General features: G+C 37.8%; 1 protein-coding gene across 1 annotated transcript in view; it reads right to left on the bottom strand.

The window, feature by feature from the left end:
- Window positions 1-21095, bottom strand: part of LOC140228288 (uncharacterized) — a 32597-nt gene extending 11502 nt beyond the window's left edge. Inside the window, exons 1-3 of the mRNA XM_072308514.1 lie at window positions 20990-21095; window positions 8985-9073; window positions 8075-8176 (exon numbers count right to left, since the gene is read on the bottom strand). Coding sequence (XP_072164615.1) covers window positions 8075-8176; window positions 8985-9073; window positions 20990-21095 — 297 coding nt within the window. The remainder of the gene's footprint in view (window positions 1-8074; window positions 8177-8984; window positions 9074-20989) is intronic.
- Between the last annotated feature and the right edge of the window lie 3335 nt (window positions 21096-24430).

Genomic DNA, 24430 nt, shown 5'->3' with positions numbered 1-24430 from the left:
CTGTAACACCTCGTAGCCACAAGGAAACAACATTGTGAAAAATAATGTTTGACACTCTCGATTTGTTGCTGATTATCATAAAGTTGTTGTATTTGGATTTGATCAACCATGATTTCGGAGAGAAAGAAATAATAGAAAGATATACTCATGCATAGAGAAAGAGTACGTAGATAGCAAAATATACTTATAATATTATATATATATAAATATATATATGGTGCGCATTTTGGAAGCAAGCTCTTCATATATATATATATATATATATATATATATATATATATATATATTTACATATATAAATATATATATATATATAGAGAGAGAGAGAGAGAGAGACGATGACGACATATCGGTGAATTTTGCTACTGAAATAACGATTCTCGATGAAAAGAAAATATTAAGTTTTACATTCTGCATTTAAATCCCTATAATATCTACTTCAGAGCAACAATCCTCCCGTTCCCCCCCCCCACAAATGTAAACGACAAAAAAAAAATCACAAATGTCAAATATTTTGTTTATATAATCTAGTATCTATTGGTCAATAAACGGCATTTACAACAAAGAATGAATATAAAATGAATTACAGAATCACAAAATAAAGGAAAAAGATGCAGCATAACAAAATGAATACATGAAATATTACATATCAAATGTGACAAAAATGCCTTGCAAGTTAATCATACATTTTCAATTCAAATTTCGAACCTCCATTTTTGAAAATGAGTGGCCAATTTTACCTTTCTTTTCGGAAATTCTACCTCTTATTTTTTTTTATCATTTTTTAAGTAAGCACTTAAAAGATTCCAAAATGGGAGTTTTATTCTGTAATTTACAGACATATGAAATAATGTGAAATATCTAATGTGATGATAACCAAGAGAACGCATCGGAATGTTTTCTTTCTTTGATAATGACACGTGGATTTAACTTTTATCTTGTTATCGGTTGTGAATCACTTCGCATCACATCCGCGCGGATGACTGAAAAAAAAAATCATGAAAACATGAATATGCAATGCTGAAGTTTCCTAAATCAATGGTAGCACGCATCATTTGATTACACTTCGACAACAAAAGCTGTACGCGACGAAATCTCGCGCGCGAATTTGCCAGGACTCTCCATTTCCGACCAAGCACAAAACATGGCAAGGATGGTGCTAATCGTCAACCTACTCATCGCTCATCAAATCATGCGCGTCTAATGTCGATAATTTCTCAACTGTTTATGGAATCTAACACCGCTAAAAAGAAATCTATTTGGCGAGCGGCGAGGCGGTGAGTTCCCCTCACTTCTCCCCGATCCGTTCCCCCTAGTGGGACGTGCCGATTGCGGCCTCTAGCTCAGTGAAATGCATCAAGCCAATTAGCGGTCCCCGCGCTTGAGTACCGCGAGATGCATCCGACGGCGACTTGTATTTCAAACCATTTTGCGATTGGATATCTCTTCCACCCTTCTAATGACCTAGCTCTTTCCCTATCAAGTATGGCTCTCTAATCTCGTTTGTAGGAAAACAATCAATGTGTATTTACTAGATCGTAAAATGCAATTATTTTGTGCGCCGGGGAATTGCGCGCACGTGTCGTTGATGGTAGAAAAGGGGGCCTCTTGTTTCACGGCTTTTCATCTGATTTTTCTTTCCTTACACAGAATCGACAATCCACTTTGGTTGTTGTTATTTGACGGAAACTCCCCAAATGCATTAGCCAGGGACCTCTAACGAGTTACTAGATCCATGCATTAACTAATAATTGTAATTGTCAGCCTGAGTGAGGAGATGATTTAGCAACTCGTAGGGAATTATCTTATAGTCGGACCTAAAAAATACACATGATACTTATTCCTGCGGAGAAAATAATTTCTGTATAACATGGTCAAGGAAATGCTACAATTAATTTTTTTGACCAGTAAAATCGTATACACAATGAGAATTTAAGCCAGTTCAAGAATAATTCGAATCCCACTTTTCACAAAAAGCGTATTAAATGATGATAATAATTATCATCATTTAATACGCTTTTTGTGAAAAGTGGGATTCAAAATTATTCTTGAACTGGCTTAAATTCTCATTGTGTATACGATTTTACTGGTCAAAAAAAAAAAATGTCTGGTCAAAAAAAAAAGATGTCTTGCTCAATGCATTACATGAATAACGATTCTTGTGGATAACCAATTTCTATACTCACATGGTGGTTATAATGAGGGGATTATCATTCGAGCAAAAGGAAAAAATGACGGTGGCTTTGATTGTGTGCCAATCCTTACTTAATAATCTGTTTCATAAATGTGATTTTTTTTTTTTTTTTTTGGGGGGGGGGGTCGGGGCCTTTTTTTATTTCAGACTGATTTTAACTTGTGTCACACTAGAAAGGGAAGCCTACATATTTTGTCATAGGGACCAGTGTTTCTACAAAATAACGCCATTTCTTCAAATTCATGAATTTCTTCCGTCGAGATGTTTTCATTGCAACTGATTGACAAATTGCCCTACATCGACGTAAATAAGCACTGAATTGATCAGTGTTTTTTAGTAGTAGCCATGATAAAAAATCATGGGCGTACATACTCGAGCAGGATTCGAACCTACGACCTCCTGATCACCGGACAGGCGTCATCTCCACTAGACCACCGAGCTTTCGCCCGACAGCAAGTGTTGGTTCTAATCCTTATAGCATGCAGCGGGTACTGCTATGTTATTCAAATTCATGAATTTCTTCCGTCGAGATGTTTTCATTGCAACTGATTGACAAATTGCCCTACATCGACGTAAATAAGCACTGAATTGATCAGTGTTTTTTAGTAGTAGCCATGATAAAAAATCATGGGCGTACATACTCGAGCAGGATTCGAACCTACGACCTCCTGATCACCGACAGGCGTCATCTCCACTAGACCACCGAGCTTTCGCCCGACAGCAAGTGTTGGTTCTAATCCTTATAGCATGCAGCGGGTACTGCTATGTTATTCAAATTCATGAATTTCTTCCGTCGAGATGTTTTCATTGCAACTGATTGACAAATTGCCCTACATCGACGTAAATAAGCACTGAATTGATCAGTGTTTTTTAGTAGTAGCCATGATAAAAAATCATGGGCGTACATACTCGAGCAGGATTTTTATCATGGCTACTACTAAAAAACACTGATCAATTCAGTGCTTATTTACGTCGATGTAGGGCAATTTGTCAATCAGTTGCAATGAAAACATCTCGACGGAAGAAATTCATGAATTTGAATAACATAGCAGTACCCGCTGCATGCTATAAGGATTAGAACCAACACTTGCTGTCGGGCGAAAGCTCGGTGGTCTAGTGGAGATGACGCCTGTCCGGTGATCAGGAGGTCGTAGGTTCGAATCCTGCTCGAGTATGTACGCCCATGATTTTTTATCATGGCTACTACTAAAAAACACTGATCAATTCAGTGCTTATTTACGTCGATGTAGGGCAATTTGTCAATCAGTTGCAATGAAAACATCTCGACGGAAGAAATTCATGAATTTGAATAACATAGCAGTACCCGCTGCATGCTATAAGGATTAGAACCAACACTTGCTGTCGGGCGAAAGCTCGGTGGTCTAGTGGAGATGACGCCTGTCCGGTGATCAGGAGGTCGTAGGTTCGAATCCTGCTCGAGTATGTACGCCCATGATTTTTTATCATGGCTACTACTAAAAAACACTGATCAATTCAGTGCTTATTTACGTCGATGTAGGGCAATTTGTCAATCAGTTGCACTGAAAACATCTCGACGGAAGAAATTCATGAATTTGAATAACATAGCAGTACCCGCTGCATGCTATAAGGATTAGAACCAACACTTGCTGTCGGGCGAAAGCTCGGTGGTCTAGTGGAGATGACGCCTGTCCGGTGATCAGGAGGTCGTAGGTTCGAATCCTGCTCGAGTATGTACGCCCATGATTTTTTATCATGGCTACTACTAAAAAACACTGATCAATTCAGTGCTTATTTACGTCGATGTAGGGCAATTTGTCAATCAGTTGCAATGAAAACATCTCGACGGAAGAAATTCATGAATTTGAATAACATAGCAGTACCCGCTGCATGCTATAAGGATTAGAACCAACACTTGCTGTCGGGCGAAAGCTCGGTGGTCTAGTGGAGATGACGCCTGTCCGGTGATCAGGAGGTCGTAGGTTCGAATCCTGCTCGAGTATGTACGCCCATGATTTTTTATCATGGCTACTACTAAAAAACACTGATCAATTCAGTGCTTATTTACGTCGATGTAGGGCAATTTGTCAATCAGTTGCAATGAAAACATCTCGACGGAAGAAATTCATGAATTTGAATAACATAGCAGTACCCGCTGCATGCTATAAGGATTAGAACCAACACTTGCTGTCGGGTGAAAGCTCGGTGGTCTAGTGGAGATGACGCCTGTCCGGTGATCAGGAGGTCGTAGGTTCGAATCCTGCTCGAGTATGTCCGCCCATGATTTTTTATCATGGCTACTACTAAAAAACACTGATCAATTCAGTGCTTATTTACGTCGATGTAGGGCAATTTGTCAATCAGTTGCAATGAAAACATCTCGACGGAAGAAATTCATGAATTTGAATAACATAGCAGTACCCGCTGCATGCTATAAGGATTAGAACCAACACTTGCTGTCGGGCGAAAGCTCGGTGGTCTAGTGGAGATGACGCCTGTCCGGTGATCAGGAGGTCGTAGGTTCGAATCCTGCTCGAGTATGTACGCCCATGATTTTTTATCATGGCTACTACTAAAAAACACTGATCAATTCAGTGCTTATTTACGTCGATGTAGGGCAATTTGTCAATCAGTTGCAATGAAAACATCTCGACGGAAGAAATTCATGAATTTGAATAACATAGCAGTACCCGCTGCATGCTATAAGGATTAGAACCAACACTTGCTGTCGGGCGTAAGCTCGGTGGTCTAGTGGAGATGACGCCTGTCCGGTGATCAGGAGGTCGTAGGTTCGAATCCTGCTCGAGTATGTACGCCCATGATTTTTTATCATGGATACTACTAAAAAACACTGATCAATTCAGTGCTTATTTACGTCGATGTAGGGCAATTTGTCAATCAGTTGCAATGAAAACATCTCGACGGAAGAAATTCATGAATTTGAATAACATAGCAGTACCCGCTGCATGCTATAAGGATTAGAACCAACACTTGCTGTCGGGCGAAAGCTCGGTGGTCTAGTGGAGATGACGCCTGTCCGGTGATCAGGAGGTCGTAGGTTCGAATCCTGCTCGAGTATGTACGCCCATGATTTTTTTATCATGGCTACTACTAAAAAACACTGATCAATTCAGTGCTTATTTACGTCGATGTAGGGCAATTTGTCAATCAGTTGCAATGAAAACATCTCGACGGAAGAAATTCATGAATTTGAATAACATAGCAGTACCCGCTGCATGCTATAAGGATTAGAACCAACACTTGCTGTCGGGCGAAAGCTCGGTGGTCTAGTGGAGATGACGCCTGTCCGGTGATCAGGAGGTCGTAGGTTCGAATCCTGCTCGAGTATGTACGCCCATGATTTTTTATCATGGCTACTACTAAAAAACACTGATCAATTCAGTGCTTATTTACGTCGATGTAGGGCAATTTGTCAATCAGTTGCAATGAAAACATCTCGACGGAAGAAATTCATGAATTTGAATAACATAGCAGTACCCGCTGCATGCTATAAGGATTAGAACCAACACTTGCTGTCGGGCGAAAGCTCGGTGGTCTAGTGGAGATGACGCCTGTCCGGTGATCAGGAGGTCGTAGGTTCGAATCCTGCTCGAGTATGTACGCCCATGATTTTTTATCATGGCTACTACTAAAAAACACTGATCAATTCAGTGCTTATTTACGTCGATGTAGGGCAATTTGTCAATCAGTTGCAACGCCATTTCTATTAATGTGTTCATCAACGGTATCCATTCCATTTGAGTCTATAAGGCTGGCTAAACGCTTTTACACACACTCACGATCACACACACACACATACACACACACGCATACACACACACACACACGCACACACACACACACACACACACACACATATTATACCTGTCCAATGCACCTTATGACCCCGAAAAACTCACCCAGTTGTAAAATATCAAGGATAAATAGGATTAACCGTAATCTAATTTGCATGTGAGGCTGCGACTCATATCATCACTGTTTCGCAAACTATCTGAAATTTTAAATATCATAACTTCTTTATGATTATGGCCGAACGAATCTTAATGTAATTTTGTCTTTCTGCAAGTTTGTTATGATTAGTCTATCTATATAGTCGCCACGTGTAGGACAAGAGGAATGCTAGCTGCTTTGATGATTCAAAAGGACTGATGAAAAAAAAAGTTACTGTTATGGCAAAAACAAGAAAAAGAAAAGAAAAGATAATCAGAATACCAAAATGACAGACCATTGATAAAGAAATTAACATCTTGAATCATTTTACAATTAAGAAAGCTCAATGACGGCATTTGCAAGACATTTTTATAGGATTTTTCTCTCGAAAATGTGTCAAGCTTTTTGACTATAATGCTACCCAAAATGACACTATTCAACGACGTACAAAATCAAGAAAAAAAAGACTACTAGAACAAAAAATAACACACTGCGTACCAAGAGCCACTGCCGTTAAGAATGCAAAGCCCTTGGGAGAAACATAACTGAAGAATCGTCATAAACAGACAATCGTCTTAAAGAGAAACTGCTCAATGTTTCTATCTCTGTATGGAGTACGTGTATATATCACCGGTAGTTGTTTTTCAGGTTTGCTTGTTGTTGTTTTTGTTTTGGCTATCTTTACATCTAATACTCGCATTGCATCCGACAGCTGGACACTGAGGGATAATTACTAAACGTTTACTCTCGACAAGATCAATGTTACTGAAAAAGCTGTCATTGTTTAGTTTGGGATCTTTTTTTCTCTCCTTTCTCACTTGCGTTCCGTCCCGATGTCATTCCGGTCTCTAAAGAACCGATGTTTTCTACTTTGCAACATGGCAAATGTTTAAATAACATTTTTTGTTTCAGTTATTTCATTGATGTTTGAATGTTACAACATTGATAAAATCGTAATTATTATATTATGGTTGTGAGCACAACCGCTGTTAACCAACATTGTTTTTACTCTTAAAGGAAACCAAAATCCAAATATAAATGCGTATTGACTGAAAGGTGAAAATTTGAGGAAAATCAAACTATCGATTTAAATGTTATGAATTTTCACTGTTGGCTTAGGTACCGTCATCAATAACGAGACTACTATCTAGCTCATGACGTCATGACTTGGACAACAATATTGAAGAAAACAAATCCACATTTTTTCACTTTTCTTGCATAGTATACACAAGCACTTGACTTACCTCTTTCAGAAAGCAGAATAATATTACTCTTACATAATTATCATGATTATGTCAGTGACAATGTGTACTTTTCATTTAAGAAATGAGATTTTGTGGAATTCCCCTATTTTCTTTATATAGTTGCCCATACATGGCGTCATGAATTGTATATTGTAATCTTTTTATCCAGCGATGACGGCACCGAAACTATATGAAAATTCATAACGTTTTAATCGATTGTCCTATTTTCTTCAAACTTTCACTGATGTGTTCTACTAATATTGCTGCTTTCACTCAATCCACATTCAGATTTTGGTTTGGTGAAAGCGTTATTACATCCATGATAAATAGTTCTCTCAAACCTATAATATCATTCTGATTTTTTTTTTTTTAAAACAGTCCCCACAATATTTACAGTGCTCGTATAATTTTGGTTTTTGAGGCGAAGTCATGAAGATCAGTCCTCTTCAATACAGTTTGTGTGTACGAGGAAAAAGGAATACAAACAGCTTGAATTCTTGTTGGTGGATTAAATGGGTTCTTATTATACTGGATGTCATGATTGATCATGATCTATCAGAGTGAACGCCATGGTCGCATTTACAATGCAACACATAGTTTGTACGATACACTGAAGTTGTTTGAGGTGAAAACTCGTGTCCCGCTATACGGCTGCTGGGAAATTCCCTCGTAAATTTCACGTTAAAAACGGTGTTTTTAGTCTTACCTGAACTCGAGCCTCCGTGAGATTAATTCTCAGTGCCAGATCTTCTCGGGTGAATACATCAGGATAGTGAGTCTTCGCAAATGCAGTCTCCAGTTCTTCAAGCTATAAAAACAAAAAACAAAAACAAAGACAAAATGGTGACTAATCGGAAATTGCATACCGGTATACAATGATCATTTTTGATAGAATTCAGTGCATATAATGGACAGTGAAATTCAATACTGTACCACGCAAAATGGCATTGACTAGACTTGTTTGATTTTTCTCGCAATCCATTTGTTAACGTTTATTGAATGTAAACTATGGTATCAAAATAGTGAAATCCTTTATTGTCCGAGAAGCAGTATTTTTTTTTCCCCATCTCTATCTTTCTCTCTTTCTCTGTTTCTCTTTAAAGGACTGTTGACTCTGTTTAAGCAAATTGTTCAACTTCAGTTAGGCTACTCACCAAACCAAGTGATGATAATTATAGCAGCAACATCTATAAGGCTGTCTGGAAGAGTGATAAAGTTGTGTATCTTCACGACTTACCGTGGACGTCTCCAAGTTCAAGTAACGATTGTCGACATCAAATTGACTTATAACATTAAAAAGAAATAAGAAACAGCGGGATATCGTGTTTTTCTTGCTTTTGTTTTGTTTTTTCTTTAATCGGATCTTAAAAGGCTTTCTTGGGCTGCTGTGGTTGAGAAATGTTGATAATTTTGTCTGGTTGAAAGTTGGGAACAACACTCACAAACATGCGAGAAAAAACAACAACAAAACTTTACGGAACCTTGGGCCACAGAGGAGGTATAGCCAAGCACAGTTCCTCCTTGGCGCTACCTGCTCACTTCAGCATTCAACCATACACGTATGGGATCGTCAAAGTTCAAACATAAAAAGAAATACAGTGGAGAGACTGCTATACCTGCTGCACTGTGAAAGTGGTCCTGTTTCTTCTCTGTTTCCTCCTTGCAAATGTTTCGTCCAGCTCCCCTCCGTATGTCAGCTCTGAATCTATAAAAATGACAAGAGGAAATTAGAGTATAATGATCATACAACCGTCTCAACAAAGTCTTACAATCTCTCACCAAAGTACATTGTAACTTGGTCTCTTACCAAACCTTCACGTCTGTTTTCATCGACGAAGTTATATAATCGTTTTCCCTTATTCTAAAAATGCTTTAGGTCTGTAGACAATGGACCTGTGTCTACTAATGTCTTGTTTCTAGCATTACTTGCTAAGCAAGATCTCAAACTCAGAACCAGTCTATTACCAATAGATAGGGGAAAGTGCTGGTCCACGACACAACCAGATACTTGAAATACACCGGGTGTCAAAACATGACTTGTTGGATTCGCGCAATCCAGAAGAAGGCGCAGTATATACGCTTTATGACTGCCAGAAATACAATGGCATCAGTTATGACTATAAGATAACAAAGCGTTTGACATGGCTGCTGTCAAATATTCAAGTTTCAAATTTAGACTTCAAGTATACAAAGCGTACGATCAAGTGGAATTATTCGTTTCTGGAGATGAAGATTCCTGAAAACTTTGATTTTGTCCACCTCAAGACTAACGCATTTCGCTTATTAACTTCATCCCTTATTAATGGAGGGAAGGTACTTTCCAGCGGACTGTTTGGCAGGTGGTTGTATGGGTCCAAAAGTAGCTGCTTTTCTAGACCATCCCAAACGCTAACCTTAAGACGAAATTGGCGTATTTTCTTCTTCCTGTGACGACCATTTGCGTCAATGTCAGCGCGTTTGTTGGTTCAACTGAACCATGATCCGTCCAGTCTTCGCTTGTAAGTCTTCCAACAGAAAAAAAAGAGCCAAAAATTCCTATTTAATTATGCGATTGCAAATTCAGTTAAAAACATGTCTGCGATTCCTCCTCTGACGCTGAGATCCGTCGCCTCTTTACCCTATTTTCGCTGACACCTTTAAAGGAAGCGAAGGAAATACCTCCCGGAAGTCGCCAGAAGTAATAACTTGCACCTCTCCTTTTCCCGGCTCCTTTTCCTTCCGCGCTTTGTCACAAGCGTCGTCTGTCAGATGAGGAGGGAAAATTGTTGCAAAATTCCTAACCGCGGGCAAGGCTCGAAAACTGTACAAATTCGTCTGGTTTTTAATCGAATAGCAGTGTTTAGAAAGCTGTGCGGGCACGCTGGGAATCTTTTATCCGATTTCCCAGCTAGCTGTCAGATTCGCGTTAAAAAAAGCACTGAAACATTTTCATCACAATTATTCCCATTTTGCACAAGGTCCTGCTCAATCTGTTACTTCTTTATTGCGACAAGAAAATACACTCTCATTTTGAAGAAACAACTTTATCAGATTTTGCTGATCAGTCTATCTATCCACACAGCAAGAAGTGCAAATAGGATGGATTTGTTACCAAAGTTTTGAAAACTTGTCAAAATAATGTTAACCAGTTTTCATTATTATGATGATTTTGTCGTATCAACCATCCATCCCTTCGGTTTAAGTATACGATGGCATAAATCCAACGTAAAATGAAGTGGCATGATTGACGATAGAAGATTTACCTCATCCAGTGAAAAGACGTCACATAACTGTCATAATCAAATAGACACATCTTGACATCTTGTGACGTTGTATTAAGCAAAATCAATATCAATATTTATCATCATTTTTATATTAATCAATGTCTTCAAACCACTACTATTATGTTCCAGTTGCATCATCAGATAAACGTTCGAGTCCAGTTTCTGTCGATCCAGACTGTCAACACGTAGATTATGTGTATACCCATTTCAAGAGGAAAAGGGAAGTATCAACCTATAGCTATATGGCGAAAATAACTGATATTGATTTGGGATATCAAAAATAAATTAGCTGTACACCCGTTTGGATATACAGCAATATCTAATGCGAAGGACTATATCGGTCTATCGCTGTGTCTTATAAGTAGTTCTCTATATGGAAGTTATTAATCAATGTTTATCTATGATTGTTTGCTTAAAGGTGACGAGCCTGTAGCTTCTTAGTTCTTCTGTCTGCCAAGTATTAACACAGTTTAGAGTGCGTTTTGTGAGCTATGTGAAGGTGTCATCATGTTGTATAGCTTGAAAAAAAGTAGTAGAAATCACATCAATTCACCCCTTCACTCTTTAGCAACGGAACATCATGGTCGGTACGCCGAGATGGGGCCTCGGCGGTATTCACCGCAGTGAGTATAATAAACAGTAACCAAATCATCATCGGCATGATTGAACGCAATGTGGCACTGTGTTTGGGTCAGCCATTGTTATAAACAAGGCCAAGGTAGGGAGCAGGAAGACGGTTTGGTGTTATGGCGGGAACTACTCAAAGCGCCAGTGTGTCATACGTCTAATCTACCCGCTAAATGACCTGATAATTACCGATTATGCCCCTTACTTCCCATTAGGAACGTCCTGATAGAATTAGACGCATGCGAGCGAGAAGGTAGAGTGGAAAATATCCACCCAGACTTGATTCATTTCTCTCATCTCGACTTGCCTCTTTCTTTCAGCGCTGATACAAAAGACCTTCATTTAAGAAATTAAATCTAGCGAGAAAACCATAATGACAGCCGCATTAGCCCAGCGATTTACTCTCCGCTCGCTCCAACGTGACGCCGGGTACTAAATATTGCACGAAGCGCGCGCGCCCCTCGCGCTCTTGCCGTAATTGCATTAGGGGGCAAATGGGGAGATGGATAATTTTGTAATTGAATTATTCATAACCCGTCGATCGAGCCTTGAGATTTCGCTTTTCTTCTCTTCGCCATGAATAATATACGGTCCAATGGCTGCATCCCTCATCTAACGCGCTCTCCAACTCTCTCTAACTCCATCTCTCTCTCTCCCCGTCTCTCCTCCAATCTCCCTCTTTGTCATACCGTTGTCTCCTTTCGTTCATTCACGGACAATCTTGCACACCTTATTGCACCGATCTAGACCACCTCCCCTCTTCTTTACCCCCTTCACGTCTCACTTTCAGTATCTCTCCTTTTTTGTTGTCTTACGGACAATCTGTCCATCTCTTGTGCAAAGTCGACCTCATTCCCTGAAGTTGACAATCTCTGCCCTACCCATAAAGGCTTATGTTGAGTACCCCCATCAATTTGAATGGAATTCCGAACTTCTCTGCATGATTCCCGTTGATGACGCATAATTATCTTCAAAACGCAATTCTTTAAACTCATTTCAATTGTCTAATGATGGCACCATCAAAATATAATCCAGCATTTCTGTGCTCAATGACAAATCATTGAATAAGAACTGTTTTTTTTTCCCCTCAAATCGTCCTTTTTCATAATATATAATAGATGTTCTTGATAATTCTGTTTCATACATTGAATTTCCTCGGAAATCAAGACGAACTGTCTACTACGTCGTCAGTAGGAGATGAAAGTCATCCAGTGGTATTCTAAGTGATGATAAAATCCCCATCTATTTTCAAATCGCAATAAAGTGATAATTCGTAACACATAGCAAGTTTCCATCTACCTTTATATCTGTCAATTCTTCGGGACTCTATGAAATTTTGATCCAAGGAAGGGAAAGGGGCTGTAAGCTATCTATTTTTGTGTGTCTCCTTTCACTTCGAGTTCTCTACTTACTTTAATTCCGTCTGTTAATGAGTGGTTTCTAACATGAAATCTATTTCCCATTTCCAGTCCTCATTTTCGTGATGCTCTTCCAATACTTTTTCCTCTCTGCTGTTTGATATTTCATACTTTATCCTTCTACTGGTTATCTCTACGCTGAGGCAACCATGTGCCACACGACAGCATAACAAAGCTAGTACTGCCTCGAAGAGAATCAGGACAGCTGCCGCAGAAAGGTTTTGACTAACTCGGCAAATATGACGATGTCTATCATTGTCGTTTGGTGTCGGTTATCATAATTATTCCTTGCTTATTCGAAGAAACTTGGAAGAAACTTGAAAAAGGTGGCAACTTGGCATCCATTTTGACCCATGCTAATCTTGTGTCACTTACAACTGTAGGTAAATTACTGTGAAAATCACGAGTAACTATCACGGGGTCTTAAACAGACCCCCCCCCCCAAAAAAAAAAAAAAAAAAAAACAACAACAACAACAACAACAACAACAACAACAACACATAAGACGCAACATGGACTCTCATTGCTCGCAAGAGTGCGATACTAAAGGCCGATAACAATCACTGACTCAAGATTACTACATGATGGAGAGCTTGGTTGCTCAATGACTGTCGGCAAGATATTCATCTCTCATTCCTTGGGATGGGGAGGGTGGGGGGGGGGGGGCAACTAAGTCTAATACCACTTCAAGGTGTATGATTATAACCTCTGTCGCTATTAGATTAGATATCGAGAGGAGTCTCAGGCCTTCATTATATACACATTATGATCTTGCTGGAGTCGTTACAGTCATGATGCGGGCGTGTCTGCATAAATCTGCCTTGAGTCTGAATTAGGTCTTTGGTTTCAGTCAAAACAATATAATTCACTTTTCACTTTTTGAGAAACACAATGGGACTGGACACTGGTGCAATAACTGCTTGCACTTGATATCATTGTACTGATTTTTGAATAGACAACGATCGTTCATTTATCTACTAACTTAAAGCTTGAAATAATTTGCTATTATTGCCCAACCCACCAAGAATAGATAGCAGGTTACAATAATAGGAAGACATTAAACAATTACATTGTTAACGACGAAAACGTTTGAAACATTTACAATTTGTAATTGTAATTCCATATTAGCATAACACTGTATATTTGATGGTAATGTTTGATTTGTTTATAATTTATCTTGGTCTAATTTTATGTCAGTATTGTCTGAGGCACATAATTTTTTAATAGTTATCTTTTTTTTTGTCAACATACCAACAACAACAATGTCATTAACCTAATGCGATGTCTGAAATGAATCAAAAGTTTTACATGATATAGCTTTTCCCTAGCTGGCTTACTCACAGTTTTTGAAATAAAATTCCAAATTATTATCTATTTATTTTAAAAACTATACTGCCATGTATTTAAAAAAGGGTAGTCTCTTTAGTTTTTCAACTGCTTACCAGGGAGCCCCGTGTATAATTACATGATATTACAATAAACTTCTTTAAAAAATTGTATACAAGTATAACACCAAACATACACCATACACCATACACGCTTTAAAACATACAAGACTGACATATACAGAAATAAACAAAAGGTGAATTATTCTCCTCAAAAATACAAACATAGTTTATAAATTAACTGTGTAATTACTGTAATAGCGTACCGTAAGTAAACACCAAGTTTGAATTACGATAAAAAATTTTGGTGAAACAAAAAATGAATTAGTATAGGGAAAAATACAAACAATGAAAAAAAATGTAAAAACAATCAATTCATCATCATTATATCATTATAACAAGTATTTGATTAAAAGGTATAGCTCAACTGGCGACATAATACAGGAATCAATAAATCAATAAATCAAATCAAATAAAATAATTTTCTAAATCTTTCAAGAGAAGGGCAAGTTTGCAAGAACAGCGGTAAAGTGTTGAATATAGCACTTCCCTGGTAAGAAAAAGAAGTTCGCATATATTCTGTCCGTGGCGTAGGCACTATACATACAACCACTCTTCAGGTTAACGAAGAAAACATTTTGGAGCATGAACAACTTTTCGTCTCCCTAACTAATGCGGTTTCTGAAATGGATAACAAGTTTTTAAATAATGTTGCTTTTCCCTGGCTGGCACTCTGATGCAGTGCACTTGTAAAATGTTTCAGGATTAATACCTTACAGATTAAACACTCCCACTCTCTAGCTGACATTAAGTTTTACAGAGAAGCGACTTGAGAAATAAAGTTCCATGCATGCTAAGTTGTCTGCATCTAAACAAAACGCATTTACACGTGTATGAAATATATACGTATAACCTTGGCTGTCAACATCTGCAAGTGTAAAAACATACTGATAAATAGTAATAACAGACAAAAACTTATATTTGAAAAATGTTTTATTTTAAAAGTTGCACATAACCAAGCATGCTAAATTGAATTTCAGATATACAATGACATTTCTAATCTCTCAAAGAAAAAAAAAGTTCGCAGCATTATTTTATTATAATTATGCTCGGATGCTACTTCCAATCCACCTTGATTAAATGACAGTGGGTTATAGACAGGAAAACCTTATTTTCATCCAATGTGTAGAAGCCCGAGCTTGCATCATTCTGTGACTCGTTAGCCAAGTGTGTAATAACAAACAAAATGGGGCCGTGAAGGAGCGACTCAAGTCGACAATAAGCAGACGGTAAGGGCCAGGCCACATTGGTGTGTGTCACTACGTGAGTGCTGAGGATGTGTTAACCAGGTTCACGAGAACGAAATATGAGCGCAAATTGGAATAGATTGTTTAAATTCTATTGATATTGGCTTGAATTTAAACCCCATCTCTCTTGGTAAAAGCTGGCAAATTAAGAACACGAGATAGACAACATTTATTTTATCAGCCAATCGCAGGAAGCACCCGGCCCGGCTACCCAACACTTTAACAAAATTTCACCGAAATACGATTTTCACTTAAATTTGCTAATAGCGTCTCTTTTCGACAAGAAAATGTGCCCCTTTGCTGAAACCGGAGTTCTATTAGATTAATGGCACCGCGCAAGGAAAAATTCGGTTAGCGCCTTTTCCCTGAGAACAATTTGAGTGCTTTGAGAATTACGAGTATAGGCGTCAGCCAATTTGGGAATAGTGAGTTAATACGACGATAATGCACCACGCTAATGATAGCAGAGCGATACTTAAATAACACATTAAATTAGGTTTGAAGAGAAGGGTGCGGTATAATTTCATCATTTGTGGTAATTTGGGCAGAGAGCGTCAAATTCAAACTTCAGCGCGGCCAAAGTATAGCCACTTACCATAAGAGTCCCCGTCCCTGATAACCCACTCTGCCGATCTATACACCGGCGGTGATACAGATCAGATTCATGTGCAAGTTGCAGTTACTTTGTATCTTCGACACGTATCATTTCTCTCGTCTTAGACCTTCCAACTTCACCGACCCCCCCCCCCCCCCCATCCTACTGAACACACACATACAGCGAGAGAATGAAAGGGAGAGAGCGAGGGAGAGGGAAAAAGAGTTGCATATGCTCACATAAACAGAAACGGAAATAATCGTCCTTCATAAATTATTTATATAATCATTGGTTGTTGTTTTTTTTCACAATCTATACATATTCTGGCATCATTTTTGTGAGAATTGCATTCTCTTTCGCTAAAATTTATATGTAGCCTACATTATATGTAATCAAAATTATGCACACTTAGATTTTTTACTGCGACATAATATGCAGCAACACACATTCATTTATTTACTATTTTTTTTTATTTTAATCAATGTATTATAATCACCCTCAGTAGTTTTCACTCAAAAAAGCAAGAAAGCATTAAACTATCTTTTTAAAAGATAACTAGTGTATACTATCACTTCTTCTTCACTACCGTGCAGGAAAATAAATGATGTAACAATAAATCAGAATTATACCTTCAACCTTCCACACGACTTCCCTTTTGCCAAAATAATGTAAGCAGACTTTGAAATCAAATTTTAACAACCACGTTAAACACAATTCCCAATCCAAGGCTTTATCATACTGCTGTGACTTCACCAATAGAACTTTTTTTGTGTGTGTGCCAAAATACGTTATGAAGTTAATGGAGGATTGAGTGATAGAGATGGCGAAAACTAGTCACGGATGACACACGTGTTTTTGTTTGTTTGTTTGTTTTTTAATGATTCCAGGGATCACGTGTTCACATCAGAGAACATAGGAGATTCTGCACTCAAACAGAATACAATTACATTCATAATAAAGCAACCAATGCAATTTTAACATTGTTATCGTATTGGAAAAAATGGGCAGAACAAAACATTTATATATATACATATGCATATTGATCAAACAAGTATAACGCATCACTAGGACTGATATCTTCGAAATCATATCCTATGACAAAGTTTGATATCGTTTAGTCACACGCTGAATGTTTAAGTTACATCTTTTGATCAATGAGCTTAAGTCATGACGGACGGACATGAAATACAAAAACAAAAAGACGCATGTCACATGAGTAAATCGTGCAGTAACGGCCCAATTCACTGTTTATAGATCTTCCCGTGTGTGAACGTGTTTGACATGAACGATTTGGGTCCACCGCCATCTATTATTTTCATGATATTTTCTATAGCAGCTGCTAAAATGTGCCCATAGAAACATACAATTGCAATTCGACATACCTATTGCATTTTTGTCGATGTGCTTAGAATGTGAATCGGAACATTCTTCTTTTTTTTTTCTCAACTCCCTGCAGGTATCTTATAGAAGTACAGAGACAAACGCATAGTCTGACCTAAATATTTTCAGATTTGAATGATTATGATCTTGCTGCATGCGGGTTTTTTAACGTCTTATCGCCTACTTTTAATATATTTGCAACCCTTTTAATATCTTTGCAACCCTTCCTCTAATGATATAAACTATCAGTCACAAGGGGCACTAACAATAACAAAACAACATCTAAGCTGTCAAATTCAAGTAGAAAGAAGATATACAATTTAACTTCAACGTTTCCCTTGAAATGTCTTCAACTCAGTGTTTCATAATATTAGACAAACTGGCTAGAATTTAATCTAAGATGTCAAAACCGAATGAACTTTCGCGCCTTGCATTATATGAACTACACTATTAAAGGCTAACGGAAGATCCGATCATGAGCCATTATTTTACTGCATACACAGCGAAATGATCAGTTTATGATGCATCAGACGTAAGCCCGGCAACTTAATAGAATAGAATAGATATTGAAATTATGTATTTTCGATAGAAATTTGTCATATACTTTTTTTCAGCAAAGTGACAGACTTATTTCTCCATTTTTACGACAGTTCGAAAGAAGAAGCATAAAATCCTAATATCCCACGGAAAAAAAAAATCCCAGGTTGTTACTATACCATAATCCATATCTATACCCGTATATACCCTAGCACGACATATATCTCATTTGCGCTCCTTTGTAGGATACAGAATTAGAGGATAACTAACAATGTAGAAATGAATATGGATGTGGTATTAATAAGCAGTACACAAGTTTTCTTTTCTATTTCCTTAAAAGACCGCGCCAATATGACCGCGGGCTCCCATGCATGCACGAGACCCGAGACCCAGCCCGGCAGATTATAGCTCCCTTTAGAAAGACGCTTTATCCTCGTTTTTTGTTTTTGTTTTTGTTTTTGTTTTTTTCTTTTTCGGAGGAAACTCAAAGCCGCCGATACCGTGTGAAGGAGAGTCATAACCTATGCACGTAAAAGACCCCACTTCAATTCTCTAGTTTAAAAAAAAAAAAAATAGGAATAAATCCTGGTAATGTTGCCAAACACGCAGGTGATGAAGCTTACAGCCACTAATTTTCTTTTCTTGCTGCCCTGGCAGACTAGGGTTATTGTCAAAGAATTTTTAATGATAAAATTGTCACCATCGCCATGGAAAACCGTTGAGAAGTAAACTAGTATCTACATGCACATCATTTCTCAACAAGTACTACCTATTTTTATACAATATTGCAGCCCCTATCTATCATAATTATTGTAAGATATTGGTGATGCAGTAAATGCTATTTTGCTACCAAATGTGTTATCAGGTCTAAGATAAATAAAAAATCTCTATACAGAATCTTTGAAAAGCCACTATTCTGTACAATTTTCAGTGATTTTAAAAACATTTTGAATGTTTTTTCTTCACTTTTAAAAGGCAAAGGGAGCAAGCTTAATATACACTTTTGCCTTAACTGTTTAATGGATTCAGTGGGTCCTATCGATTACAAACTTCGCTTTGTTATTAATGAATGCAGTTGTACAATTTAGTTTGTCTTTATAGTAAACCAGAGTGTTGGTCAAACGTGCACTTTGAGGAAAATAAAACTAAATTATTATACGTTTAGTCTGAGCTTGCTACGAGAAAGATGGCACGTCTGTACCGACTACAATTAAGACTCTTGAAAATGAAACATAATTGTGATTTGGTATCAGCACTGACACGCGCTATGCAAATGGAGGTAATGGCTTTTTATGTAATGTAATTTGGATTAAACTTGACAATCTTTAGTCATGGATCACATCCTAACTAGATGAATTAATCTGTGGTCCAGTCATTTAATGAAACTAAAGTTTTAGATGAAGACTTTACAACTCAATTATTTGGTATAAAGTTAATTTGTAACAATCAAATAACACAATTTACTAATCTGCAAGTCGGGGGCACCATGATATAGTATAATACTATATAAGTGTTATAAGCTATATAAGCGTTATCAAACATTATCATAGATTATGTATCATTGCTGTAAAGGAGACTAGAGTTTGATACTTCAGCTAAGTAAACTTAAGTATACAAGTGTTAGGTGTGCAAAGGTAATGCATAAGTGAGCTTTTCCGCGAGGTAGTACTGTAGTGATAGGCGAAAGGTCAAATATTATCTTCTTTTAAAATTTATGTGATTACTAAATTTACAATGAAATTACAACAACGAAAAATAACTTCATGACGATATTGAGCAAGTTTGCGATTAAGTTTTGATGGGTCTGAGAAAACAAGATGCGGTTAAATGGGACGTAAATCCGAGCTATAAGGAAATGCTGTGCCAACTAAAGGCGCATAGAGTTGAAGATAATACGTGGCTATCCCTATTGTGTCTGTCTAACTCGCTTTCACACATACACACACACACACACACACACACACACACAGTAATATCTTGATGAGATACAGTGGTCAAATGTCATTTTGTAGGACACAACGGTGAAACGGCTACAAACTAAACGAGTTAAATATTCATGAGGAGACTGCAAACTATATCAAGCCCTGCTTTTTAGCAGTCCCCTCCATTTCCAACAATAGAGTAGGCATTTGTCATAAAAGTCACAACATCTATTGTACCTAAGTTCACAGTATTTTACGTATTGCAATGTATTGATTTTTTAATTTTATTTCGGTGTATTCAATTTTGTCTTATTACAATTGCATTTTCATCGGAAATGAAACAAGTGAAATGAAATAAAATAAACAATGGCGAAAAGAACCTTAGTGTGGCCCTGATGAAAGTCTTTACTCTTTGTGAGTGTGTGTTTGTGTGCTTAACTTACTTCAGTGAAGTTCAAGAGATTAAACATGATTATAACTGACATGTGAAGATTTCTGCGAATGACGGACTGATTATGGAATATGAAACCAGAATCATGGAATGATCCATCGGTTGTCGCCATGATTGGACTCTCAATTTTTCAGAGATTTAGAAAGACAACAAAATATATCGAAATAATAATCTTACACACCTACAGCCGCTGCCCGCTATTCACATTGTAGCATACAAACCCTTCGAATGCCTGCAACAACAAAATGCAGAATGGTTGCTAGTACTAGAAAAGCGTGTATATGATGCATCGGGATGAAGATGTGCCTTATAACGTTTCATCCTCATAGGGGTATCAAGACATAATACGATGTATTTGTACATACTGCTAAACTACTTCACGAGTGACAAGTAAACTAAACAGACATCAAAAGCGAAGATCTGGCCATAATGTGATAACGAAATCAGGGGACTAAAGACTGTGCTGCTCCGGGTGATTATTACAATAGGCTGCACGATGCCACGCATTGCATTGTATTATCATTATGCAGTCATGTATACAAACGTGCGCAATCTCAACAACTCTGATAAAATAACCCTGATCTTTTTTCATCATTTTGTTTCATTAATCGGCAAAATGCATATAGGAATATCACTAATTTCCGATTGTCACGATATAGGCTGTGACAAAATCTAGAAACGAAATGACAGAGGTGCAAGAGAGAGAATAAAAACAAGAAGAAGAAGAAGAACTTACACGGTGATTCTTCACAGGAGTGCGGACACACTGCGCTGCCACCCAGATGGGCAGGGGCGGCCGGGCTGGCATTGTGGTGAATGGTGGAACACTGGTAGCAGTACATGATGACGAGATTGACTTATAAGCGAATTCTAATCAGAGTTTTGCTTATTTAAACCTTTTTCCCCCTTTGTATGGCGATGACCAAAGTTGTGATATCCTTGTTTTGTTGGCAGGATGACTGGATCTAGTCTGGAGGGCTCCTAGTTTTCTGAAAATGATCATGAACACAGGAGACAAAGCGACAGTTGAAAATAGAAATTTTGACACTGTGGCATTGAATGTGTTTTTGTGATCACAATTCATCGGTTTATTTTTTTTCTTAGTAATCATGTTGATACAATGCGAGCTTTATTAAAATATTATCGATCAATCTTGGGAAACTTTTTTGATACTCCTAACTTAGGTTTTTCATGTTCTGTTCTGATTAAAGTAAGCTGTATTTTCTCTTTTTTTTTGGGGGGGGGAGGGAGGAGGGGCAATAATTATAATATAATACAAATAATACTTATGTATTTGGCTACCCTGATGGAAGTATTCAAGAGATGTGACTTCTTAATCGGTCTGTCGATAATAGCAATGTATGTTGAGTTGAAGAAGCTGTAACGTGTGGCACCCTTGATATTATTGACCTTATTGCACACATGTTATTCTTCAGTTTATCAAAGCTATCCTAATAAAAAAAAAAAATGTTTGTTTCATAACAATTAAAAAGACAGTGCAGATGATACGGTGAGTTTCTTCATTATACATGCCTTCGCAGGAAAGATCGCCACCCTACAGCGACAGGTATTAGTTGAAGAAGTATGAAACTATGAAACAAAAGTACTTCAAAAATATATGGATATACTCACGGCAGACGAAAATCAGTACGGAACATTCCAAATTTGCACAGTGTCACGTTTATGTGGGTTGATTTTACTTTTTCCCCTAAAATACTCGGCGAGAATCATCCGCTGTTAGCGGCGAAACAAGGCGGTAGAAGGCTACCCCCGTGGAGTGAGGGAGGTCCGGGCAATTCGACGAAAGCACGGCGTGAGTAGATAGGTCTCCCCTTTTCAGCATCGGTGTCGAGGTGTAGACTTACGATCGCCTCCAGAAGCCTCCAAAACTTGATATCATAATTTCACCGACATGTAACCACGCAGTCAAAAAGGTGCTGATTTAGAATACGAAACAAGATTTGTGTCGCGATTCATCAAATGGAAAGTATAGATATGATTGTGTGTTATATCTTGTCCTATTCGTCACTCCAGACACGACGTTTCGTTGAGTAAATCGGTGACTCAGTTGACTGTCATGATGCCGAGTTGCTGACACCTCTGCAATCGTGTAGGTCTTTTACTCTTGGTGATACCACTAGAAATAGCAATTTACATTTGCGCTTTTTTGTCCAGCTCGCAGATGAGGAATCCAGCACTACGACCCCAGGGGTACCGAGTCCTGACCTGGTGCTATCCTATCTCGATTAACGATAGTAGTAACCGCCGTCGTCGCTCCCGTGGCTTGCATCACTGATCGTGTCGAACTCTATGGGGCGACAGCATTGTTGTACGCCAGTCAGACGGTTCAAGTGAGCCTTACAGCAATTTCACGTGCGTGCGAGCTTTCATATTTCCCTCTCTTGAGTAGAGCGCGCGCACGTCTGCGATATGACAACACTATAATAATATTGATGGGAAGCTGAATGAACATGTCTGCGGAGGTTCCCTAGTCAGTCGGTGGTGGTTTATTTCGCCAGTGAGGATAGATTCTTCTGAAAAGTGCGGTAGTATATTTCAGAAAAAAAAAAACATAGGAGGTTTTCCAATCAATTCTTCATCCTGCCTTCGTTTCCAATATCATATCTTTATTACTTGGCTTCTTTTGCATTGATGCTTTCCTGCTCTCAAACAAGCTTGTGTTAGGCCTATATATAGTCATTCCCGACACACTTCAAGGCGTGCTAAAAAAAAATGTTTCATTACGACTATTTTTTTATCAAACCTTCGAGGATAATCAGAATGAACATCTGCTTCATTACAGTTATATAATACTAATTCCATACAAAGTTTTGTTTAATAACCATCCGTCATCGTCATTCAGAGTAATATAGATTCAATGAATATTACTCTTCCTATATAATTGCTCTGGTAATCATTCAAAGGTTTGTGGCTGTGTTCTTAAGTTGACTCTAAGAAGTAACAGTCAGACCAAAGAGGAAGACTAGTAAAGCAAGCTTCAATGAAATAAAAGAATAGATTTTGAAGAATGTTTTCCGACACACAAGTTCAAATAGAGAAACAAAATTCTGTAAGGCTAAAAATTTAATAAAACGGAAGAGGCGAAAAGTATTCTCACTTCCCAGAATTAATGGGATTCTTAGTTGGAGGATAAGGCTCAGAAAGCGTTTTAAAGCAATTCCACATAAGAAACATTGAATACGGGTTTCTTGTTGAGCTCTCTAATTTGCAATCTTTGTTGGGCGAGAATCGTCGGAATGGACTAGATTGGATGATTAGTTCGAGGCATTAGTTTCTTTGTACAATCAACACTTCCTTTGAATGATATGACTGAAAAAAAAACCCCGAAGTAATCTGTTTTGAATCTAATTCCTTACGACTTGATCTCTTTTGACAGAAGGGCTACTTTTTCACAGAAAATTATATCAGCATCTTTCTTAACACTGGTACTTCATTTTTTTTTCTATATCACAAACATAACTTAGTCTCTTAAAAGCAAAAGTTGATTTGCGAAAACCAATATTTTGTTACATTTACATCATCCCCACTGAAATTATTGGATTACAAGAGAGAGGAATTGTTAAAATATGAGAGCTTAACATAAAAAAAAATGAAATGAATTATTCAGAAGGATTGTAGAAATGAAGATTATACGAAGCGGAATAAACCAACTTCTTTACTCCATGGGTTACAATCACGACGAACACACAAGGTGTGGAATGAATCTTAGGAGATATGCCTAATATTCTTCGTTTAAATCTAGTTTACTTACAAAAGCACTTAAGATTAACTTGTCACGATTCTCTTAAAATGAACAAATGTGTACAATTTTATCTTAATTCCTCTTATTTCCTGATGAAGAAATTACTCACACTATGCAAATCCGCTGTGTACTAAGCAATACTGTACCGACGGGTTTTGGCTGAAGTGGTATTTGCGCTGGCATCGCCATGATTTGTTGAATTTCGAAGAACACTTTAGTTGCAAATATATTCCCAAAGTTGTGATTATGGCATTAAAGCTTAACTTGGGTTGATAGTGGGTTACCATGGTAGGCAAATCCCTCCCCGCAGGGAGGGCTCACTCGCTTTTACGATAGCTTTAGGCGCAGATTTCCTTCATGAGCTTTTTTAACTTAGTTTTCGGTTTACATCGAGAATGCTCTCATCCAAAACTT

The sequence above is a fragment of the Diadema setosum genome, chromosome 5 (assembly GCF_964275005.1).
Source record: "Diadema setosum chromosome 5, eeDiaSeto1, whole genome shotgun sequence".
In the NCBI taxonomy this organism is placed as follows: Eukaryota; Metazoa; Echinodermata; class Echinoidea; order Diadematoida; family Diadematidae; genus Diadema; species Diadema setosum.
Note: the sequence above shows the minus strand (reverse complement) of the source record. Positions and strands in the feature narration are given on the sequence as shown.